Source organism: Ailuropoda melanoleuca, chromosome 10 (assembly GCF_002007445.2).
Source record: "Ailuropoda melanoleuca isolate Jingjing chromosome 10, ASM200744v2, whole genome shotgun sequence".
Taxonomy (NCBI): Eukaryota; Metazoa; Chordata; class Mammalia; order Carnivora; family Ursidae; genus Ailuropoda; species Ailuropoda melanoleuca.
In genome coordinates this window covers 40,148,256-40,166,914 of record NC_048227.1, presented here as the reverse complement: position 1 = coordinate 40,166,914, position 18,659 = coordinate 40,148,256, and the positions used below count along the sequence as shown (strand labels likewise).

At 36.0% G+C, this 18,659-nt stretch overlaps 1 protein-coding gene across 3 annotated transcripts in view; it reads right to left on the bottom strand.

Moving 5' to 3' along the window:
• The window catches only part of SPACA1 (sperm acrosome associated 1), a 191,345-nt gene that overhangs the window by 17,934 nt on the left and 154,752 nt on the right, over nt 1–18,659 (bottom strand). The window contains exon 1 of one of the 3 annotated variants that reach the window (XM_002925512.4): nt 3,009–4,594. The exons of 1 other annotated variant lie outside the window; for it this stretch is intronic. In XM_002925512.4, coding sequence (XP_002925558.1) covers nt 3,009–3,222 — 214 coding nt within the window. In that variant the 5' untranslated portion in view covers nt 3,223–4,594. Of the gene's footprint in view, nt 1–3,008; nt 4,595–18,659 lie in introns of those variants that run through there. One more of the 3 variants, XM_019806250.2, reaches the window with a different exon arrangement.

Genomic DNA, 18,659 nt, shown 5'->3' with positions numbered 1-18,659 from the left:
AAAAGGTATGGAGGAGTATAAGTAAATCTAACATAATATTTTAGTAATTTTTCCTATATTTTTAAACATTTTGTCATTTCATCATCTACAATGATGGATTTTATTATTTCTTTTTTTTTGTTTTTTAAAGATTTTATTTATTTATTTGACAGAGATAGAGACAGCCAGCAAGAGAGGGAACACAAGCAGGGGGAGTGGGAGAGGAAGAAGCAGGCTCATAGCAGAGGAGCCTGATGTGGGGCGATCCCATAACGCCGGGATCACGCCCTGAGCTGAAGGCAGACGCTTAACCGCTGTGCCACCCAGGCGCCCCTGGATTTTATTATTTCTTATTGATTATTCCCAGCTATGTGTTTTTAGAAAAAGACTAAGATAATGAAATGGAAGAAAGTTTGGAACTGCCTACAAGGATGATGAATTGTAAAATAAATCATAGCTATTACATCATCCTTTGTTTTCTTATTTCTTTCCCTCAAGTATTGCATCGTCTTTCAGGAAAATATAAAAGAACTCTAGAGGCACCTTTCTGGTAGTCTATTTTCAGCTTGCATTGGACACAGTTGAGATTTTTGAATTTTTTTTATCTTTTCTTTTTTGGTCCATTAAAGGTAAAGAGAAGAAAACTGACAGAGAAAAAATTCCACAATTGTTGGATGAATCAGAAGATGAACATAGACAGCACCACCTTAGATGCTCATGATGGTGAAACTGATTGCATAAGCAAAATGAGATGACGATAACTTAGATGAATATCCTAGATGAATTTTCTCTAACTCAAGAATCAATGAATTAATATTACATTTCTAAGGATGAAAAGCATATATGGTATTCTCATCCAGTTAGTCTTTCAACAGGAAGGACTTGATCCTGAAATGTTTTGTGAAAAGAAGCTGGACCATACTGCTTTGCTAAAAAGATGTGGACAACATTCTTTCTTTGTTAAAGCTGTTTATCCACCAAAATTTACTTGATGACAGGTTTGTAAATGGAAAGATCATGACGGCAGGTATGTATTCAAAGAAAATAGATGACGTAGAAATGAATAAAATTAATTGGACCAATCATTCTGATTGGTGTTTATAAACCTAAAATGAAAGCATTTTGCAATTATGGAGCAAATAACATGGTAGTCTTCTCATCAACAAAATCTGTGGCTTCACAGTTTTCAAAAGTATTGTGTTTTGACAATGCACAAAGTAATAAACTAGAATCTATTAGAGATGTACTTGAAATCTGGAATCAGTACTTAAAAGATGGATACAATCCAGACTCATGCCTAACGGTTAGTGAGCATTTAGCTGCATTCGAAGTATCTTTCCCATTTGGGATATATACATCTTCAAAACCAGGAAATATGGAATAAGAGTTTGGAGTTTTCCATATTTACATTCTTATTAAAATTTCAAATTAGTTGTTTTCAGTAACCCTTATTCTTACTTTTGTAAATTACTTGTAAAATGCTTTAAATTAAAAAAAAGGCCATTGGATAGCAAATAGTGATGAATGTTTTTACTGGTCCACTGAGGGTAAGGGGCTTTGTCAAATTTTAATAATGGCTCTGGAAATTTTCCAATCTTAGACACCTCCAATTGTTTACAGTTCTGAATTCTCACTGTCCCCAGGAAAAAGCAACTATGCATGAAATCGTACAAATAAAATTCCAAAAAATACACAGACCCCCTAAAGTTCAAGGATGAGGAAACTGAGATAGTGAGAGAATAAGTAACCTGCTCACATTTTAATTTGTATCTAAGGGTTATAACTACATTGCCTGGGTTTAGCTTAAACTCTATTTAGCATTTTACAGGTAGAACTATCCTTTGAACAGCTTAATACTAAAATTAATTCAATTACTTTTAAAACTAGAGTGAAGCAACAGTTATTAAATTTTAGAACATATTTTCTTGTCTAGTCTCTTTCACATTTCCGAAGTCAGGGACCTCTCAAAGTTCCCTGTAATGTAATGTTATGAAGGCAATGCAAACCTCCATCCCACCATTAACCTCAGATAGTTAATTTCTCTCCATCGCTGAAGGTCACTATCTGTCATCAGGAAATAAAAGGCAGGCAGATAAATACAGCATCTATTCTACATGTACAGGAGACAGGAGATTGCCAAGGACATTAAAAGAATCTTGGCTGGATCATTTATAAAGGGAATCATTTCTCCTTTAGATGGCTGCAAACCAGCAACTGGCCTTCTACCTACCAGCATGTGAGTTACTAACCAATATAACACGTATGATAGCTTGTCAGGTTTTATTGCTTAATGAGCCAGCAGAATGAGGCAAATTTATGGACCAAGCGCAGGCTCATTCTCCCTTGGTTAACAGGTATCCAACAAAACCACTAGTTGGATCCCTTGATAGGTGTTTTCCACCATTCCTCTGTGGATGGAAGTTGAATGTACAAATATTACACCACCACGCTACAGAGGTGCTCAAGGTAGAGCTGCATGAAGCTGACATGGGGCTTCTGGGCAGTTTTGTCAGCATTTTGGTCTAAGATGTGTCACAGTGAGGGGCATTCTTAATTCTTTTGAGTTCCAACCTAAAAAGCAAATGTGGAAAGAAGACCTCAAGCAATTTAGAACTTAAAAACAAAACAAAACAAAACAACAAACCTACAATGGGAAAGAAAAACATATAACTGCAAGGAGTCAAAATAATTCCCATTGGTGAGAGGTTACTCCCGGACTCCTACCTCTAAAGAAAAAAAAAAAAAAAAAAAAAAAAGTGGGGGGAGGGCGTCTTTTTTCTTGTCCAGAGCAATATTTAACAGTAATTCGGTAACAACTCCTATGTACATGCTTATTTGTTTTTCTTGCTATGGCCTTGGAGAATTAGCACATTCTCTTCAAGGCCATTAGGCATATGAAAAAAAGTATAAATTCGAGGCTGTTTGCAAGAGAGCTCTACAGATGTTAACAGGGTCAATAATTCTCATTGTCCTCGGAGGGCAGGGCTTTACCCTCAACTGGCCCACGTCAAAGAGCTTCCCGCCCTCACCATCCTCCTCAGGCACAGCCTGGGCTTCGTTCTCAGCCTCGCTCTCGCTCTCGGCCTCCTCCTCGCCCTCATTCTCGCCCTCGCCCAAAGGGGCCAAGCCGGGATCCTGGGCGGCGGTGACGTTCGACCCACACGCGGACTGGAGGCCCGCCAGGAGCAGCCAGCCGACCGTCAGCAGCAGCCGGTTGGCGCAGCCCGCGCCCCCGGGGCTCATGGTTCTCCGTCCCGACGACCGACCAAGGCGCAGTCGCAGCCGCCCGCTCCTGACAAGAGGTGCGTCGAAGAGAGTAGCCGCCAGACTCCGAACCCCCAAGCCGCGCCCGGGCAACCATTGAGGCGTCACGGCTCGTCACCGGCGAGCAGAAAGCCACCTGACCTCCCAGGGCCGCTGGAACGCGCGCGCGGCTCCCTGTCGCACCTCGTTCGGCACTTCCGACGGCGCTTTCCGGCGTTGCAGGTGCGTAAGCAGAGGCGCCGGTCGCGCGCATTTCCTCCGTTACTAAGCAACCCGCTAGCCACAGCCTCTGGCCTTTTTTGCTCATCCTTCTCTCTTCTGAAAGATCTTCGTCCTTCCTACGTTTACTCCTCTCCAAACCATATCCCTAGACCCTGAAGCACTCTTCGTGTGACTTGGTTTCAAATTCCTCGCACAGATTATCCAACCCGGCATGTATCAAGAAGGATTTGTCATGGCCTTATTAAGTATGGTGCCCCAAACTAGATCCATAGCTGCAGGTGAGGCTTGATTTGCGGAGGATAGAGGAAGGCGCTTTCTTTCTTGGATCTGAATCTTTTGTTAATAATACACCTGAGTGTGTATTTCTGTTTTAAGGTTTTGTGCTGTGCCATCAATTCCATGTGGGGCTTCTTTATGCTAGAGTGGGGGATGGGGAGAGAAGGGAAGAGGGGAGGGTACAACTATCCCCAAGCTTTTTGTACTCCCTTCCTTATTTGGATAGCTGATGTTTTTGGAACCAAACCTAGAACAGTAACCTTTGTCCTGTTAATTTCTGTCTTCTTACTTTGTGCCTATTTTTTTAGCCTCATTGAGATTTTTTTGAACTCTCATTCTGTTGTCTTACCCGTATTAGGTATTTCACCCAAGTTTGATTTGGAAAATATGTCTCTTTCAGGTCACTAACACAAATGTTAAAAAGGGTAACAGGCCAAGAATAAGGGCTAAGAGGCCACTCTCTGACAAGAATCCATTAATCAACACATTGATTTAACCCAAGAATCAATTATTTTACCAAAAAGAAATCCTGGCTTTTGCTAAGGTTGAATCAGACTAGAAGCCGGAACACCTTGGCATTGCCACTTGAATCAGAAAATCCTAGAGCTAAATGTAATCTCCCCCATCCTCTTAATGGTATTCAATATCAATAAGCCCAAATATATCATAGAAATAAACGAAATGCCATTAAGTTCCTCCCATTGGTAGTGGTAATTTCAACAATTCTTTTTTAATTAATTCAGCCTTCTTTAGGAATAGAAACAGAGACTTTTTGAGTCAGAAGTATAGAAATCCTGTAATACTCCAATCCCTTCATTTTTAAGTGAGGAGATTAGGAACTGACTCTCCAGTAAATGGCTCAGGTAAGATCATCTGGCAAATAATTTGTAAAGCAGGCTCTCACAACCACATCTCCTGAATGCTCATTCAGTGCTTAGTGATTCATATAATTTAAAGTTAACAATGAAGAAGCATTCAGTGGGGTAATTGAGAGTCAAGAGTTCAAGCACTAAAAACAAATTAGGGTTGAAATTTTTTTATCTTGTTATTCCAAGTTTGATTAGATCTAATAGCTACAATGTGGTAGTAAGAGAATATTGATGAATAGATGGTTCAATAGGTTTATATGTGAAATTTGAAACAGAGCTCATTTGGCTATGTTTCTAGATGATATTATCCCATACTTTGAGGTTTAATGTCAATTCCTATGGGACATGAGCTTAAGTGAACTTAAGGCATACACTCTGGCTTTTGGAACATGTGTATAGCCAGCCAAGGCAGACTAACAGATAAGCAAGTAACTGAGAAAGGTGTTAGGAGGGTTGATTACTTGAAACAAAAGCAAGAATTTTTATTTGAATTTTTCTCACAAAGCCTTCTAGTTGAAATAAGTAAAAGACAAGAACTGCTAAAAATGATCAGTATTAAAATTTGAATTGGTATTGGGAGGGAGTCTCTGGTAATATTTTATATTAACTAAAAATACCATAAAATACTATAGTGCCTGACAAGACTAGGAGAGAAATTAAAATGGGAAATTTAAGAATGATCTTGAGAGACAAAGACCTTTGTGTCATGGTCAAATTAATAAGTCAAAATTTTTCCTTTTTAAATCCTGAGAAAAATAATGTTTTCAAATACAAACTTTAAAAAGAAGATCTACAGTGGGGTGCCTCGGTGGTTCAGTTGGTTAAGTCTGTGACTCTTGATTTTGGCTCAGGTCATGATCTCAGGGTCCTATGATTGAGCCCCACATCTGGCTCCCATGCTGGGCATGGAGCCTGCTTAAGATTTTCTCTCTCTCTCCTTTTCCCTCTGCTCCTCCCCTCTGTGCACTCTCTGTTAAAAAAAAAAGGAGCGGGGAGGAGGAGAAGAAGGTCTATAGTATTTCACAGGCAACATTGTTGAGTGCTTCGAAAGTCAATTTAGGACACATTTTTCTGAAAATATTCTTTTTGGGTAAAGGAAGTCCCATAAACTCAAAGGTATGTAATTTAACTCAAGGAAAAATTAATGACCAAATAAACAGTTTCAAAGATGATCTAACTAGAAATTAAAGGTCTCAAAGAGGAGCTGAAAGACTTGACTCTGAAATAAAGAATGTTAAAATATTATCTGTAATAGCAACAATACAAGTCACTTATAAAATATTGTGAATATTGTGTTATTCATCTAAATTACAGGAAAAAGTATATCTGTCCTCAATAAATTTACACTATCTCCAGTTGAAGCCACAAATAAATGAAAGGTAAATATTGAGGACACACTATGGAGAAGAGTTGACCCTATTCTAACCTTTGTATACAAAGGACCAGGAATTACATCCTCATTCTTCTGAGCTGCCCCACTTGAGTTCACTCAGCTCCTCTTACCCTGCCTGACTTTAAACAGCTTTACCCCTAGCTCCAGGTTCCAAGGAGCAGAGGTTGCCCGTCTTCTGTGACTCCTCTTCCCTACTCCACCCAAACAAACGTATCCCATCTCTCTTGGTTTGACTTTACCTTGAACTTTCTTTGTGGGAGTAAACTTGGCAAACCCTTAAGGTAGTAAAATTATTTTATCTGATCTTCACTCTTATCTACCCTAGAGGACCTCTGCTCTGAAAGAAACACCAGTTTGAAGAGTGGTGCTGTAAACATAAGATAACAAAGCCCTAAATAAAGGATCACCATAAAAATGAAAAAAGAAATGAATGAAATTACAAAGTAAGGATTCACAAAATGGAGTGACTACCTGCCTAAAAGAGATGAGGGAGAGGAGCCAAGTAAAGGGAATTGGGAAAATCAGTAGATGTTTTATTTAGACAGGTTAAGTTAGGTTGGAGGTACCAAAGGAAGTCAAGTGGAAATGTCCAGTGGGCAACTTGAGATAACCACACACACACACATACACACACCAGAAGATAAAAACCACTGCCAGTGAAAAGATAGGTATGAAAAATATATGTGTACCTCCAGTTAATATAACGTTCTAAGTATTGTTGTAACATTACATTACTTTACAAAGTTACTAACATTACTGTATTTATGAAAATAGGTGTCTGGGAGATAAATTTATTTTTGCGTTAATATGCTTGAATTGGTAAAAAGCATTCTGCATTATAATCCGCCAGAAAGAAGGCCCTCAAACCGCTTTCATCCTATTTACCATTTTTAAAAGAGAATAATTTTTTCTTCCTGAAGCAAGTTCCTAAGAACAGAACTTCTCTCCTTTTTGTTCAGCACCCTTAGCCTTGTTGTGATCTCATTCTCGGTCCATCAGTTAGAACTGTATTGCTACACAGTGGAGGGATTTTGTGGTAGAAACTCTAGGAAGTCCCCTGGACTTTTGTGTGTAGGAATAGTGGTTTCAAATAGTCACATCGTCTCAAGCTATCACATGTTCGTTTTAGTAGCTTCATGCTCTTATTCCAGCGTCAGCCTCTCCCCCTTTATTTTCTCATCTACTGCAGCTGCCCACAGAGGCCCTTCTTTTTAAAGCCCTTCTTAAAGCAATAAGAACTTACAAGGTGTCAGGGAAAGAGGAGAGCCCAAAAGATGTTCTTTCTCTATTTTAATAACAAGGGTTGAAAAGGCCATTGAAAATTAAATCATATTCTAGAAAAATGTAGTCTCATTTTGTGAAAGTAAGTGTTGCATTGTGAATAAGTCTTGATAGAAGGTAGATGGTACTCTCAAATTCCTCTTTTTGTAGGGCTTTGTTGCCACATTTTCTATTATTGATTAAGGTGCCCTGGTGACTAACATAATAAAAATTATTATTTAAAAAAAAGGTGCCCTGTGTGTGATTATTCAAGTCGTAGGTGCACAGCCCCACTCAGCTACATGTGCCCCAAATTAAGACATAAACCAGTTTTAGAATTTGCCCTGATTTGAGTTTCCCCTGCAATTTTTGTAACTATAGAGTGCCTCTTTCTTTTACTTTTGAGTCCATGGTAAGAACCAGTACTCTCAATTCCCTTTGTTACTCAATAACAAAGTCTGTCCCACAATCCCATTTCAGTACTGTTTTACTCACACTCACTCCAAACCCAACTCAACTTCTTTCTTGTTTTGTTCATCGAATTCCTCCAAAATAGATATGCTTTTCACCCTGCGTTTTGAATACAGACTTCTAGGTGACAAGTCTAAACTGTCCTAATTTCCGAACTCAAAGCTTACCCCCCACGGTAGTTTCCTTTCTTTATGGTTCTACCTTTAACTTGACTCCCTACCACTACCATGGCACAAACCCCACAGCGTGTTATAACTATGGTTTTCTCCCATAGTTTCAGGATATATGTTAACAATACGTATACTAGTCTTTGATATACTCAGGCCCAGTCATACCAGAGCTATTATACCCTTCTGCATGTAAGTTGAGAAGAACATAAAACTGGGTATCTTTAGAGTCTTTAGTAGGAAATTTTTGCCTGGGACCACTAAATATCTTAAGCACCTAAAATATTATCTTAGGGTTTCCACTTTACTTTCAAATGGCTAATGGCAGAGGATGGGTATTCTGGGGAAGAGAGCTTCAGAAAGCAGGTAAAAATTAAGTTTTACACTTACCAAAATTGAAGTTTTGCAGTTCACATATACTCACCTTAAAAATACACTGAGGGCTTTGAGATGCTAGTAAAGAATCTGTCCCAAAATGAGATTTTAAAAAATTAGCATTATTGCAATATGTCGTATAATACACACAGCACATATCAAAAGTGTACATTTTGAGAGATTTTGAGATATATGTATATACCTGTGAACTATCACCACAATCAAAACAGTGAACATAGTCATTACTCCAAAAGGTTCCTCATCCCCTGTGTAATCACCTCCACTTCCCTGTATCCGTATCCTTGTCCCCTGGTAGTCACTGATTTGCTTTCTGTCACTATAGTTTGTATTATTTTAGAATTTTATATAAATGGAGCCTTAGAGTATGTATTCTTTTGTGTGGCTTCCTTCACTCAGCAATATTATTTTGAGATTCATCTGTGTTGTCATGTATGTTACTAAGTTTATTCTTTCACTTTGCTGGATAGTATTCCATTGTATGGATTTAACACAGTTTGTTAATCCTGTTGGTGGACGCTGGGGAGATGTTTCTCATTTAGAACTATTACAAATAAATTTACTATGAACATTCTGGTACATATATCTACGTGGACATATGCTTTGTTCTCTTGGGTAAGTAAGAGTAGAATGGTTGAATCGTATGGTAAATGTATGTTTAACTTTGTAAGCAACTGCCAAACTGTTTTTCAAAGTAGTTGTACGATTTTACATGACCCCCAGCAGTGTAGGAGAGTTGTAATCCCTCCACATCCATGCCAAAACTTGGTACGGTCAGGCTTTTAAATTTTATCCATTATAATAGTTATAAAGAAATATCTTAATGTTTAATTTGCATTGCTATAATGCCTAATGATGTTGGGCATCTTTTTATGTGTTAATTGGCCTTTTGTGAAGTGTCTGTTCAAGTCTCTTGCCCGTTTTTTAAATTGATTTCTTAATATTGACTTTTGAGAGTTCTCTATATATCTGGGATAAAAGTCTTTTGTCAGATTATGTGTTTTGCCAAGTTTTCTTCTGGTCTGTAGTTTGGCTTTTTATTCTTTTAAGTGTGTCTTTTCAGGAGCAGAAATTTTAAATTTCTATTTAGCCCATTTTATCTATTTGTTCTTTTATGGATGTTGTTGGGTATCCTATCTAAAGAATATTTGTATAGGAATCGTTAGTTGGGTTTTTTAATGAGCAGAGGTATGGTTTGAATTTCACTTTTTAACATTTGGATATTCAGTTTTCCCAGCACCATTTGTTGTGGGGGAAAAAGTCTTCACTGGATTGCCTTTGTACTATTGTCACAAATCAGTTATCCATATATGTGTGAGTCCATTTCAGCACTCTATTCTGTTCCATTGATAATGTCTTTGTTTACTCCTATATCACACTGTTGTGATTACTGTAGTTTTATAATAAACTTGAAATCAGGTAGCTTTAGTCCTCCAATTGTGTTCTCCTGTTCCAAAAATTTTTTGACTATTCTGGGTCTTTGCATTTCCATCTGAATTTTAAAGTCAACCTGTCCCAACAAAAAGTCTACTAAGATATTGATTGGGCTTGCATTGAATTCGTTAATTTATGGATAATATACCTTTTACAATTAGTGAGTCTTCAGACTCATGAACATAGTAAATTGCTTTAGATATTCTTTAATATTTCTCAGCAGTGATTTATAGTTTTAGCATACAGACCTTTTATATCTTTTGTCAGAATTATCCCTAAGAATTTCATATATGACGGTTTTGTTAATGGTATTCCTTTTTATTTTTGATTGTTTCTGATTTGTTCATTTCTGATTGTTCATTGCTAGTATATAAAAATAAACCTGATGTTGTATATTGATCTCATATCATGCAATCTTCCTAAACTTACTTAGTAGTTCTAATAGATTTTTTTGTACATGACTTTGGCTTTTCTACATAGACAATCATGCCATCTGTGAATAGACACATTTACTTTTTCCATTCCAATCTGGATATATTTTATTTATATTTCTTGCTTAATTGAAATAGCCATAACCCCCAGTCTAAGGTTAAGTAGAAGTAGTGAAAGTGGACCTCCTTGTCTTTTTCCTGATCTTAGAGGGAAAGTATTCAGTCTTTTACCATTAGATATGATGTTAGCTGTACATATTTTACAGTTGCTCTTTATCAGTTTCTGTTCCTAGTTTGCTGATTTTTTTTTTAATCAGGACTGTATGTTGGGTTTTGTCAAATGTTTTTTCCTGTGTCATTGAGGTGATTTGCTTTTAGTTTGTTAATATGATGAATTATATTGGTCGATTACCTAATGTTAACCCAACCCTGCATTCCTGGAATGAAACCTACTTGGTCATAATTAATGTATTATCATTTTTATGTATTGTTGCATTCAGTTGGCTAATATTTTGTTTAGAATATTTATGTCTATGTTCATGAAGGATATTAGTGTGTAGTTTTCTTTTGTTGTAATATCTTTGTTTTAGTATTAGTGCAATGCTGGGCTCATAGAGTGAGTTGGGGAATATTCTTTCCTCTTCTCTGTTCTGGAAAATTTGGTAAATTTTAATTATTGTCTTTTAAAATATTTGGTTCAGGGTCACCTGGGTGGCTCAGTCGGTTAAGCATCTGCCTTCAGCTCAGGTCATGATCTCCAGGTCCTGGGATCCAGCACTGCATTCGGACTTCCTGCTCAGCCTCTCCCTCTGCTTGTGCTCTCTCTGCCTCTCTCTCTCAAATGAATAAATAAAATCTTCAAATCAAATCAAATCAAATATTTGGTTCAATCACCTGTGAATTATTGTCCTGGATATTTCTTCATGGGAAGATTTTTAACTACAAATTCCATCTCTTTAATAGATACAGGTCCGTTCAGGTTATCTGTTTCTTTTTGAGTGAGCTTTGGCAGTTTGTATCTTCTAAGGAATCCATGTCATCTTAATTGTCAACTTCACAGACATTACAGTGTTCATAATATTTCATTATTGTCCATTTAATATCTGTAGAATAGTGAGTCATTTTTCTCATTTCAGATATTAGTAATTTATGCCTTTTCTCTCAGTCTGGCTGGAAGTTTATCAGTTTTATTAATATACTCTCAAAGAATTGGCTTTTGATTACAATGACTTTATGATTTTTTTTTAAAGATTTTATTTATTTATTTGACAGAGATAGAGACAGCCAGAGAGAGAGGGAACACAAGCAGGGGGAGTGGGAGAGGAAGAAGCAGGCTCATAGCGGAGGAGCCTGATGTGGGGCCCGATCCCACAACACCGGGATCACGCCCTGAGCCGAAGGCTTAACCGCTGTGCCACCCAGGTGCCCCTGACTTTATGATTTTTATACTCTCTATTTCATTGGTTTCTGCTTTAATCTTTATTTTCTTTCTTGTTCCTATTTTGGATTTAATTTGCTCTTCTTTTTTTAGTTCCTTAGGATGAAAGATGAGGTCATTGATTTGAGACCTTCCTTATTTTTTAATATAGGTGTTCAGTGCTAAATTTCTTCCTAAATTTCCTTTAGCATTAGCTCACTTGTTTCTGATATGCTGTTGTTTCATTTTCATTTAGTTCAAAAAGACGAAAGATGAGGTCATTGATTTGAGACCTTCCTTATTTTTTAATATAGGTGTTCAGTGCTAAATTTCTTCCTAAATTTCCTTTAGCATTAGCTCACTGTTTCTGATATGCTGTTGTTTCATTTTCATTTAGTTCAAAAAGACGAAAGATGAGGTCATTGATTTGAGACCTTCCTTATTTTTTAATATAGGTGTTCAGTGCTAAATTTCTTCCTAAATTTCCTTTAGCATTAGCTCACTGTTTCTGATATGCTGTTGTTTCATTTTCATTTAGTTCAAAAAGACGAAAGATGAGGTCATTGATTTGAGACCTTCCTTATTTTTTAATATAGGTGTTCAGTGCTAAATTTCTTCCTAAATTTCCTTTAGCATTAGCTCACTGTTTCTGATATGCTGTTGTTTCATTTTCATTTAGTTCAAAAAGACGAAAGATGAGGTCATTGATTTGAGACCTTCCTTATTTTTTAATAGGTGTTCAGTGCTAAATTTCTTCCTAAATTTCCTTTAGCATTAGCTCACTGTTTCTGATATGCTGTTGTTTCATTTTCATTTAGTTCAAAATACTTTCTAATTTTTATTTTGATTTCTTCTTTGACCCATGAGTTGTTTAGAAGTTTGGTATTTAGTTTTTAAATATTTGGGAATTTTCCAGATATTTTTTCTATTATTGGTTTCTAATTTAATTATATAATGGTCAGAAAACATATTTTTTTGTGTTACTTGAACCCTGTTAAGTTTATTGAGATTAGTTTTATGGTCTAAAATATGGTCTAAGTTGGTAAATTTCCATGTGAACTTGAATGTGTATTCTACTCTTGATGGGTGGTGTGTCCTATAAATGTTAGGTCAAATTGGTTGATAGTGTTTCTCAAATCAACTATATCCTTGTTGATTCTATGTTTACTTGTTTTACCAATTATTGAGAGAGGGTTATTGACATCTCTAACTGTGATTGTGAATTTTCCCTTTGTTCCTTTCAGCTCTATCAATTTTTGCTTTGTGTATTTTGAAGCTCCAGTATTAGGAGCATACATGTTTAAGATCTTTATGTTTTCATGATTAATGGCCCACTTACTTTCTTAAATAACCTTTTTAATCCCTAGTAGTATTCTTTTCTCTGAAATCTACTTTTTCTTATGTTAAAATAGCTAAGCCAGCTTTCTTTTGACTAACGTTAGACTAATGGTATATCTTTATCTATCCTTTCATTTTTAACCTAATTGTGGTTTAATATTTAAGTTGTGTTTTTGATAGGCAACACATAGTTGCTATTTGTTAAATTAAACTTTTTATTTTGAGACAATTGTAGATTCACATGTAGTTGTAAGAAGTAATATACAGAAGTTCCATGTGCTCTTTACCCAGTTTTCCCCAATGATAACATCTTGTAAAACTACAGTAAAATAGCAATCATAATTTAGTATTTATACAGTCAAAATATAGAACATTTTCTTCACCTCAGAAAGCCCTCATGTTATCCTTTTATAGCACACCCACTTCTCTGCTATTCAGACTGCTCCTTTAACCCTTGGCAGTCACTTATCTATTGTTCATTTCTATGATTTTGTCAATTCAAGAATGCTCTATAAATGGAATCGTATAGTGTGTAACCTTTTTTATTACTCAGTATACTGTGTATATCAAAAGTATGTTCCTTTTTATTGTTGAGTAGTATTCCATGGTATGAATATAACACAGTTTAATTTAACATTCACCTATTGAAGGCCATCTGGATTATTTCTAGTTTTTAGCTATTACAAATAAAGTTGTTGTAAATATTTGGGTATAGTTATTTGTGTGGAAATAAGTTTTCACTTTTCTGGAATAAATGACAAGAGCACAATTGCTGTTGTATGTGAAGTGCATGTTTCATTTTCTTTTTTTTTATTTTTAAAAAATGTTTATTTTAGAGAGAGAGAGCATGTGTGTGAATGGGGGAGGAGCAGAGGGAAAGGGATAGAGAAAATTTCAAGCAGACTCCCCACTGAGCACAGAGCCTCATGTGGGGCTCCATCTCCGGATCCTGAGATCATGACCTAAGCTGAAATCAAGAGTTCGCTGCTCAACTGACAGGACCACCCAGGCACCTCAGTGCATATTTAGTTTTAAAAAAACTGCCAAACTATTTTCCAGAGTGGTTGTACCATTTTACCTCCCCACCAGCAATGTATGAGTGATCCAGTTTCTCTGCATCCTCACCAACATTTAAACCTCACTTAAAAAAAAATATTTTAGACACTTTGGTTTATTATATAGTCTAGATACTAGTCCTTTGTCAGATATATGGCTTACAAATATTTTTTCCCAGTCTGTAGTTGTCTTTTAAACTTTCTTTTTTTTTTAAGATTTTATTTATTTACTCGAGAGAGCAGGAGAGTGACAGAGAGAACACAAACAGGGGGAACAGCAGAGGGAGAGGAAGGGGCAGGCTCCCAACTGAACAGGGAGCCTGACATTGGCCATTCAGGAAGGCAGATGCTCAACTGGCTGAGCCACCAGGCACCTCGCAGCCTCTTAATAGAGTCTTTCACAGGGCAAAAGTTTTAATCTTAATGAAGTTCAATTTATTAGTTTTCTTTTGATGGATCATGCTATTGGTATCAAGAACTGTCTAGCTCTAGATCCTGAAGATGTTCTTCTATGTTTTTTTTCTATAAGTTTTACAGCTTTATGTTTTGTGTTTACATTTGTAATCTATTTTGAATTAATTTTTGTGTAAGGTGTGAGACTTAGAGTTTGTTGGTGTTGTTTTGCCTTTGGATATCCAATTACTCCAGTACAGTTTGTTGAAAAGGCTGTTCTTGCTCCATTGATTGTGTTTGCACCTTTGTAAAGATCAGTTGGCCAAATTTATACAAGTCTATTTCTGGGTTCTCTGTTTTATTCCAGTGATCCATGTGTCTATCCCTCTGCCAACAATACAGTCTTGATTACTGTGGCTACATAATAAATTTTTAAATAGAATAGATTGTTTTCTCCCACTTTATTTTCCTTTTTCAAAATTTATTTTGAGCTATACTACTTCCTTTGCCTGTTTATATAAATACTAGATTAATCTGTATCTATAAGAAATTTTGATAGGAATTGTGTTAAACCTGCATATCAATTTGAGGAGGCTTGACATCTTTACTATGTGGATCTTCTGATCATTAACTTGGTATTTATCTCCAATTACTATTTATTTATTTTGTAGTTTTTACCATAAATGATATGTACATTTTGTTAGCTTTATACCTATTTTTAAATGATTTTAAATAGTACTATGTTTTCAATTTAAGTTTCTGTGTATCCATTGCTCACGTATAGAAATACAATTGATTTTTGTATATTTATCTTGCATTTTATGAACTTGCCAACTCACTGATTGGTTCTAGAAGTTTTGTGCGTATTTCTTGGAATTTTCTATATAATCACATTATTATGCAAGTAGGGACAGTTTTATTTCTGACTTTCAAATTTGTATCGCTTTTATTTTCTTGCCTTTCTACACTGGTTAGAACTTCCAGTACTAGGTTGAATAAAAGTGATGAGAACAGACATCTTTACCTTGTTCCCAACTTGGGAGGAGAGCATGAAATCTTTCACCATTAAATATAATGTTAGCTATAAGTTTTTGTAGATGTTCTTTAACAAGTTGAGGAAGTTTCCCTTAGTGCTCTTTCTCTGGGAATTTTAATCATGAATGAGTGCTGAATTTTGTCAGATGCTTTTTTTGCATCAACTGATATGATCATGTGATTTTTCTTTTTAGCCTGTTAATATGATGGATTACATTGATCAATTTTTGATAATTGAATTAGGTTTGCATTCCTGGAATAAACCTCACTTGATCATAATGTATATGCTTTTTTAATATGTTGCTGAATTCTACTTGCTAATATTTTAAGGACTTAAAAATTGAAATCCTTGTGGAATATTGGCCTATAGTTTTCTTTTTCTATATCGTCTTTGTCTTTGGTGTATCTGGGTAAAGCTGTCCTCACAGAATGAATTGAGAAGTATTTGTTTTCTAGAAGAGATTTATAAAACTGGTGTTAATTCTTTAAACATTTGGTAGAATTCTTCAATGAAACCATTTGTGCCTTGATATTTCTTTGGGGGAAGGATTGTTAAATTTTGAAATCCATTTTCTTAATAGTTGTAGGACTTTTCAAATGATCTATTCTTTGTTGGGTAAGTTTTAGTAGTTTGTGCTTCTTGAGGAACTGGCCCATTTTCTCTAAGCTGCCAAATTTATGGGTGAAGAATTCCCTTATTATCTTTTTGATGTCCACAGTGTCTGTAATGATATCCCTTGTTTTATTCCTGATATCAATAATTTGTGCCTTCTCTTTTTTTTTCTTTGTCAGTCTTGCTAGAGGTTTGTCAGTTTTATTGATTGTTTCAAAGAATGAGCTGTTTGTTTCATTAATTTTATTTTCTGTTTTTAATTTCATTGAGTTTTACTCCGTATTTCTTTTCTTCTGCTTGCTTTAGGTTTATTTTATCTTTTCTAGATTATTTCCTTTGAGATTTCCTCTTTGACCCATGGATTATTTATCAATGTATTCTTTAGTTTCCTTGTGTTTGGACATTTTCCTATTACCTCTCTCTTATTGAGTCCCAGTTTTATTACCCTGTGGTTAGAGAACACATTCTGTATGATTTCAGTTTTTTTGAACTTTCTGAGCTTTGTTTTATGGCCCAGGATATGGTCTGTTTGGGTATATGTTCTACTGGCACTTGAATCTGTATTCAGTTGTAGGGTGGAATGTTCTATAAATGTCAATCATATGTTGTTGGTTGATGGTGCTGTTGAGTTCTTCTACATCTTTGCTAATTTTTCTGTCTAGTTGTTGTATATATTGCTAAGAAAGTGGTGTTGGAGTCTTCAACTATAATGTTGGGTCATCTCTTTCTCCTTTCAGTTCTGTAAGCTTTTGCTTTACACATTTTGCAACTCTTCCTTGGTGCATACACATTTAGAATTGCAGTGCCTTTGTGGTAGATTGACCTGTTAATGATTATGTAATCTTAACTCCATCTCCTCAAATCAGGGAGTCCACTAGGCTCTGATTGGCTTCACCCTTCCTGGAACAGAAGAGAGCCCAGAAATACACCCAAACAAATACAGTCAACAGGTCTTTGACAAAGGAGCAAAGGTAATCCAATAGAGAAAGGATCACCTTTTAAACAAATGGTGCTAGAACAACTGGTTATCCACATGCAAAAAAATTAAGTCAAAATGGATCTTAGCCTTAAATGTCAAATGCAAAGTATAAAACCACTAGAAGAGGGGCGCCTGGGTGGCATAGCGGTTAAGCGTCTGCCTTCGGCTCAGGGCGTGATCCCAGCATTACGGAATCGAGCCCCACACAGGCTTCTCCGCTATGAGCCTGCTTCTTCCTCTCCCACTCCCCCTGCTTGTGTTCTTTCTCTCGTTGGCTGTCTCTATCTCTGTCAAATAAATAAATAAAATTTTTTTAAAAAAATAAAAAATAAAAAAATAAAACCACTAGAAGATAACAAGAGAAAATCTAGGGGAACTTGGATGAAAATATTGAAAATAATTTCTTAGATACAACACAAAAAACTTGATCCATAAAAGATAGATAAAATTAATTAGTTGAACTTCATTAAAATTTCAAAATTTCTGTTCTGTGAAAGACACTGTTAAACAGAGAATGAAAAGACAAGCCACAGACTGAGAGAATATACTTGCAAAGCACATATCTGGTAAAGGACTGGTGATCCACATTATACAAAGAACTCTTAAACCTCAACAATAAAACAAGCCACTTGATTTAAAAATGGACAAAATATCTGAACAGACATCTCATCATAGAAGATATACAGTTGGCAAATAAGCCTATGAAAAGATGCTCAACACTACATGTTGTTAGGGAATTGTGAATTAAAACGACAATGATATATTACTACATACCTAAAATCTAAAACACTGAAACACCAAATGCTGGCAAGAATGTGGAGTGGCAGAAATTCTCATTCATTGCTGGTGGACATGCAAAATGGTATGGTCACTTTGGAAGACAGTTTGGCAGTGTTTACAAAACTAAACATACTCTTAGCGTATCATACAGCAATTGAACTCCTTGGTATGTTCTCAGAATGAGCTGAAAACTACATCCACACAAAAACCTTCACACAAATGTGTTTATGGCAGCTTTATTCATAATTGCTAAAACTTAGAAGCAACCAAGAGGTGAATAGATAAACAAATTGTGGTACATCCATACAATGAAATATTATTCAACAATTAAAAGAAATGAGCTATCAAGCCACCAAAAAAAGAGGAGGAAATTTAAAAGCATATGGCTAAACGAAAGAAGCCAATTTGAAAAGGGTGCATACTGTGTAATTCCAACTATATAACATTATGAGGATAAGAAGGTTAATCATGCCAGAGGTTCAGAGGAAGGGAGAGATAAATAGGGGGAGCGCAGGTGATTTTTAGGTCAGGGAAACCCATTCTGTATGCTATCGCAGTTGTGGATATATGGCATTATTTGTCAAACACTGTAAACCCTAATGTAAACTAAGGACTTTGGTCAATACTAATGTATCAATATTGGCTCTTCAGTGTAACAAATGTACCACACTAATGCAAGCTGTTAATAATAGGTGAAAGTGGAGGTAGAGAGTGAGCGGAAGGATGGAGTTTCCCTTGCCATATGGGAACTCTCTATACTTTTTGCTCAATTTTTCTGTAAACCTAAAAGTGCTCGAAAGATAATTACATTAATTTTTTATTAAAAAGAAGAGTGAGAAAGAGAGCCAAAGTAGGGAAAACAGTGAGCATAGGTTATACTTCCCAAACTT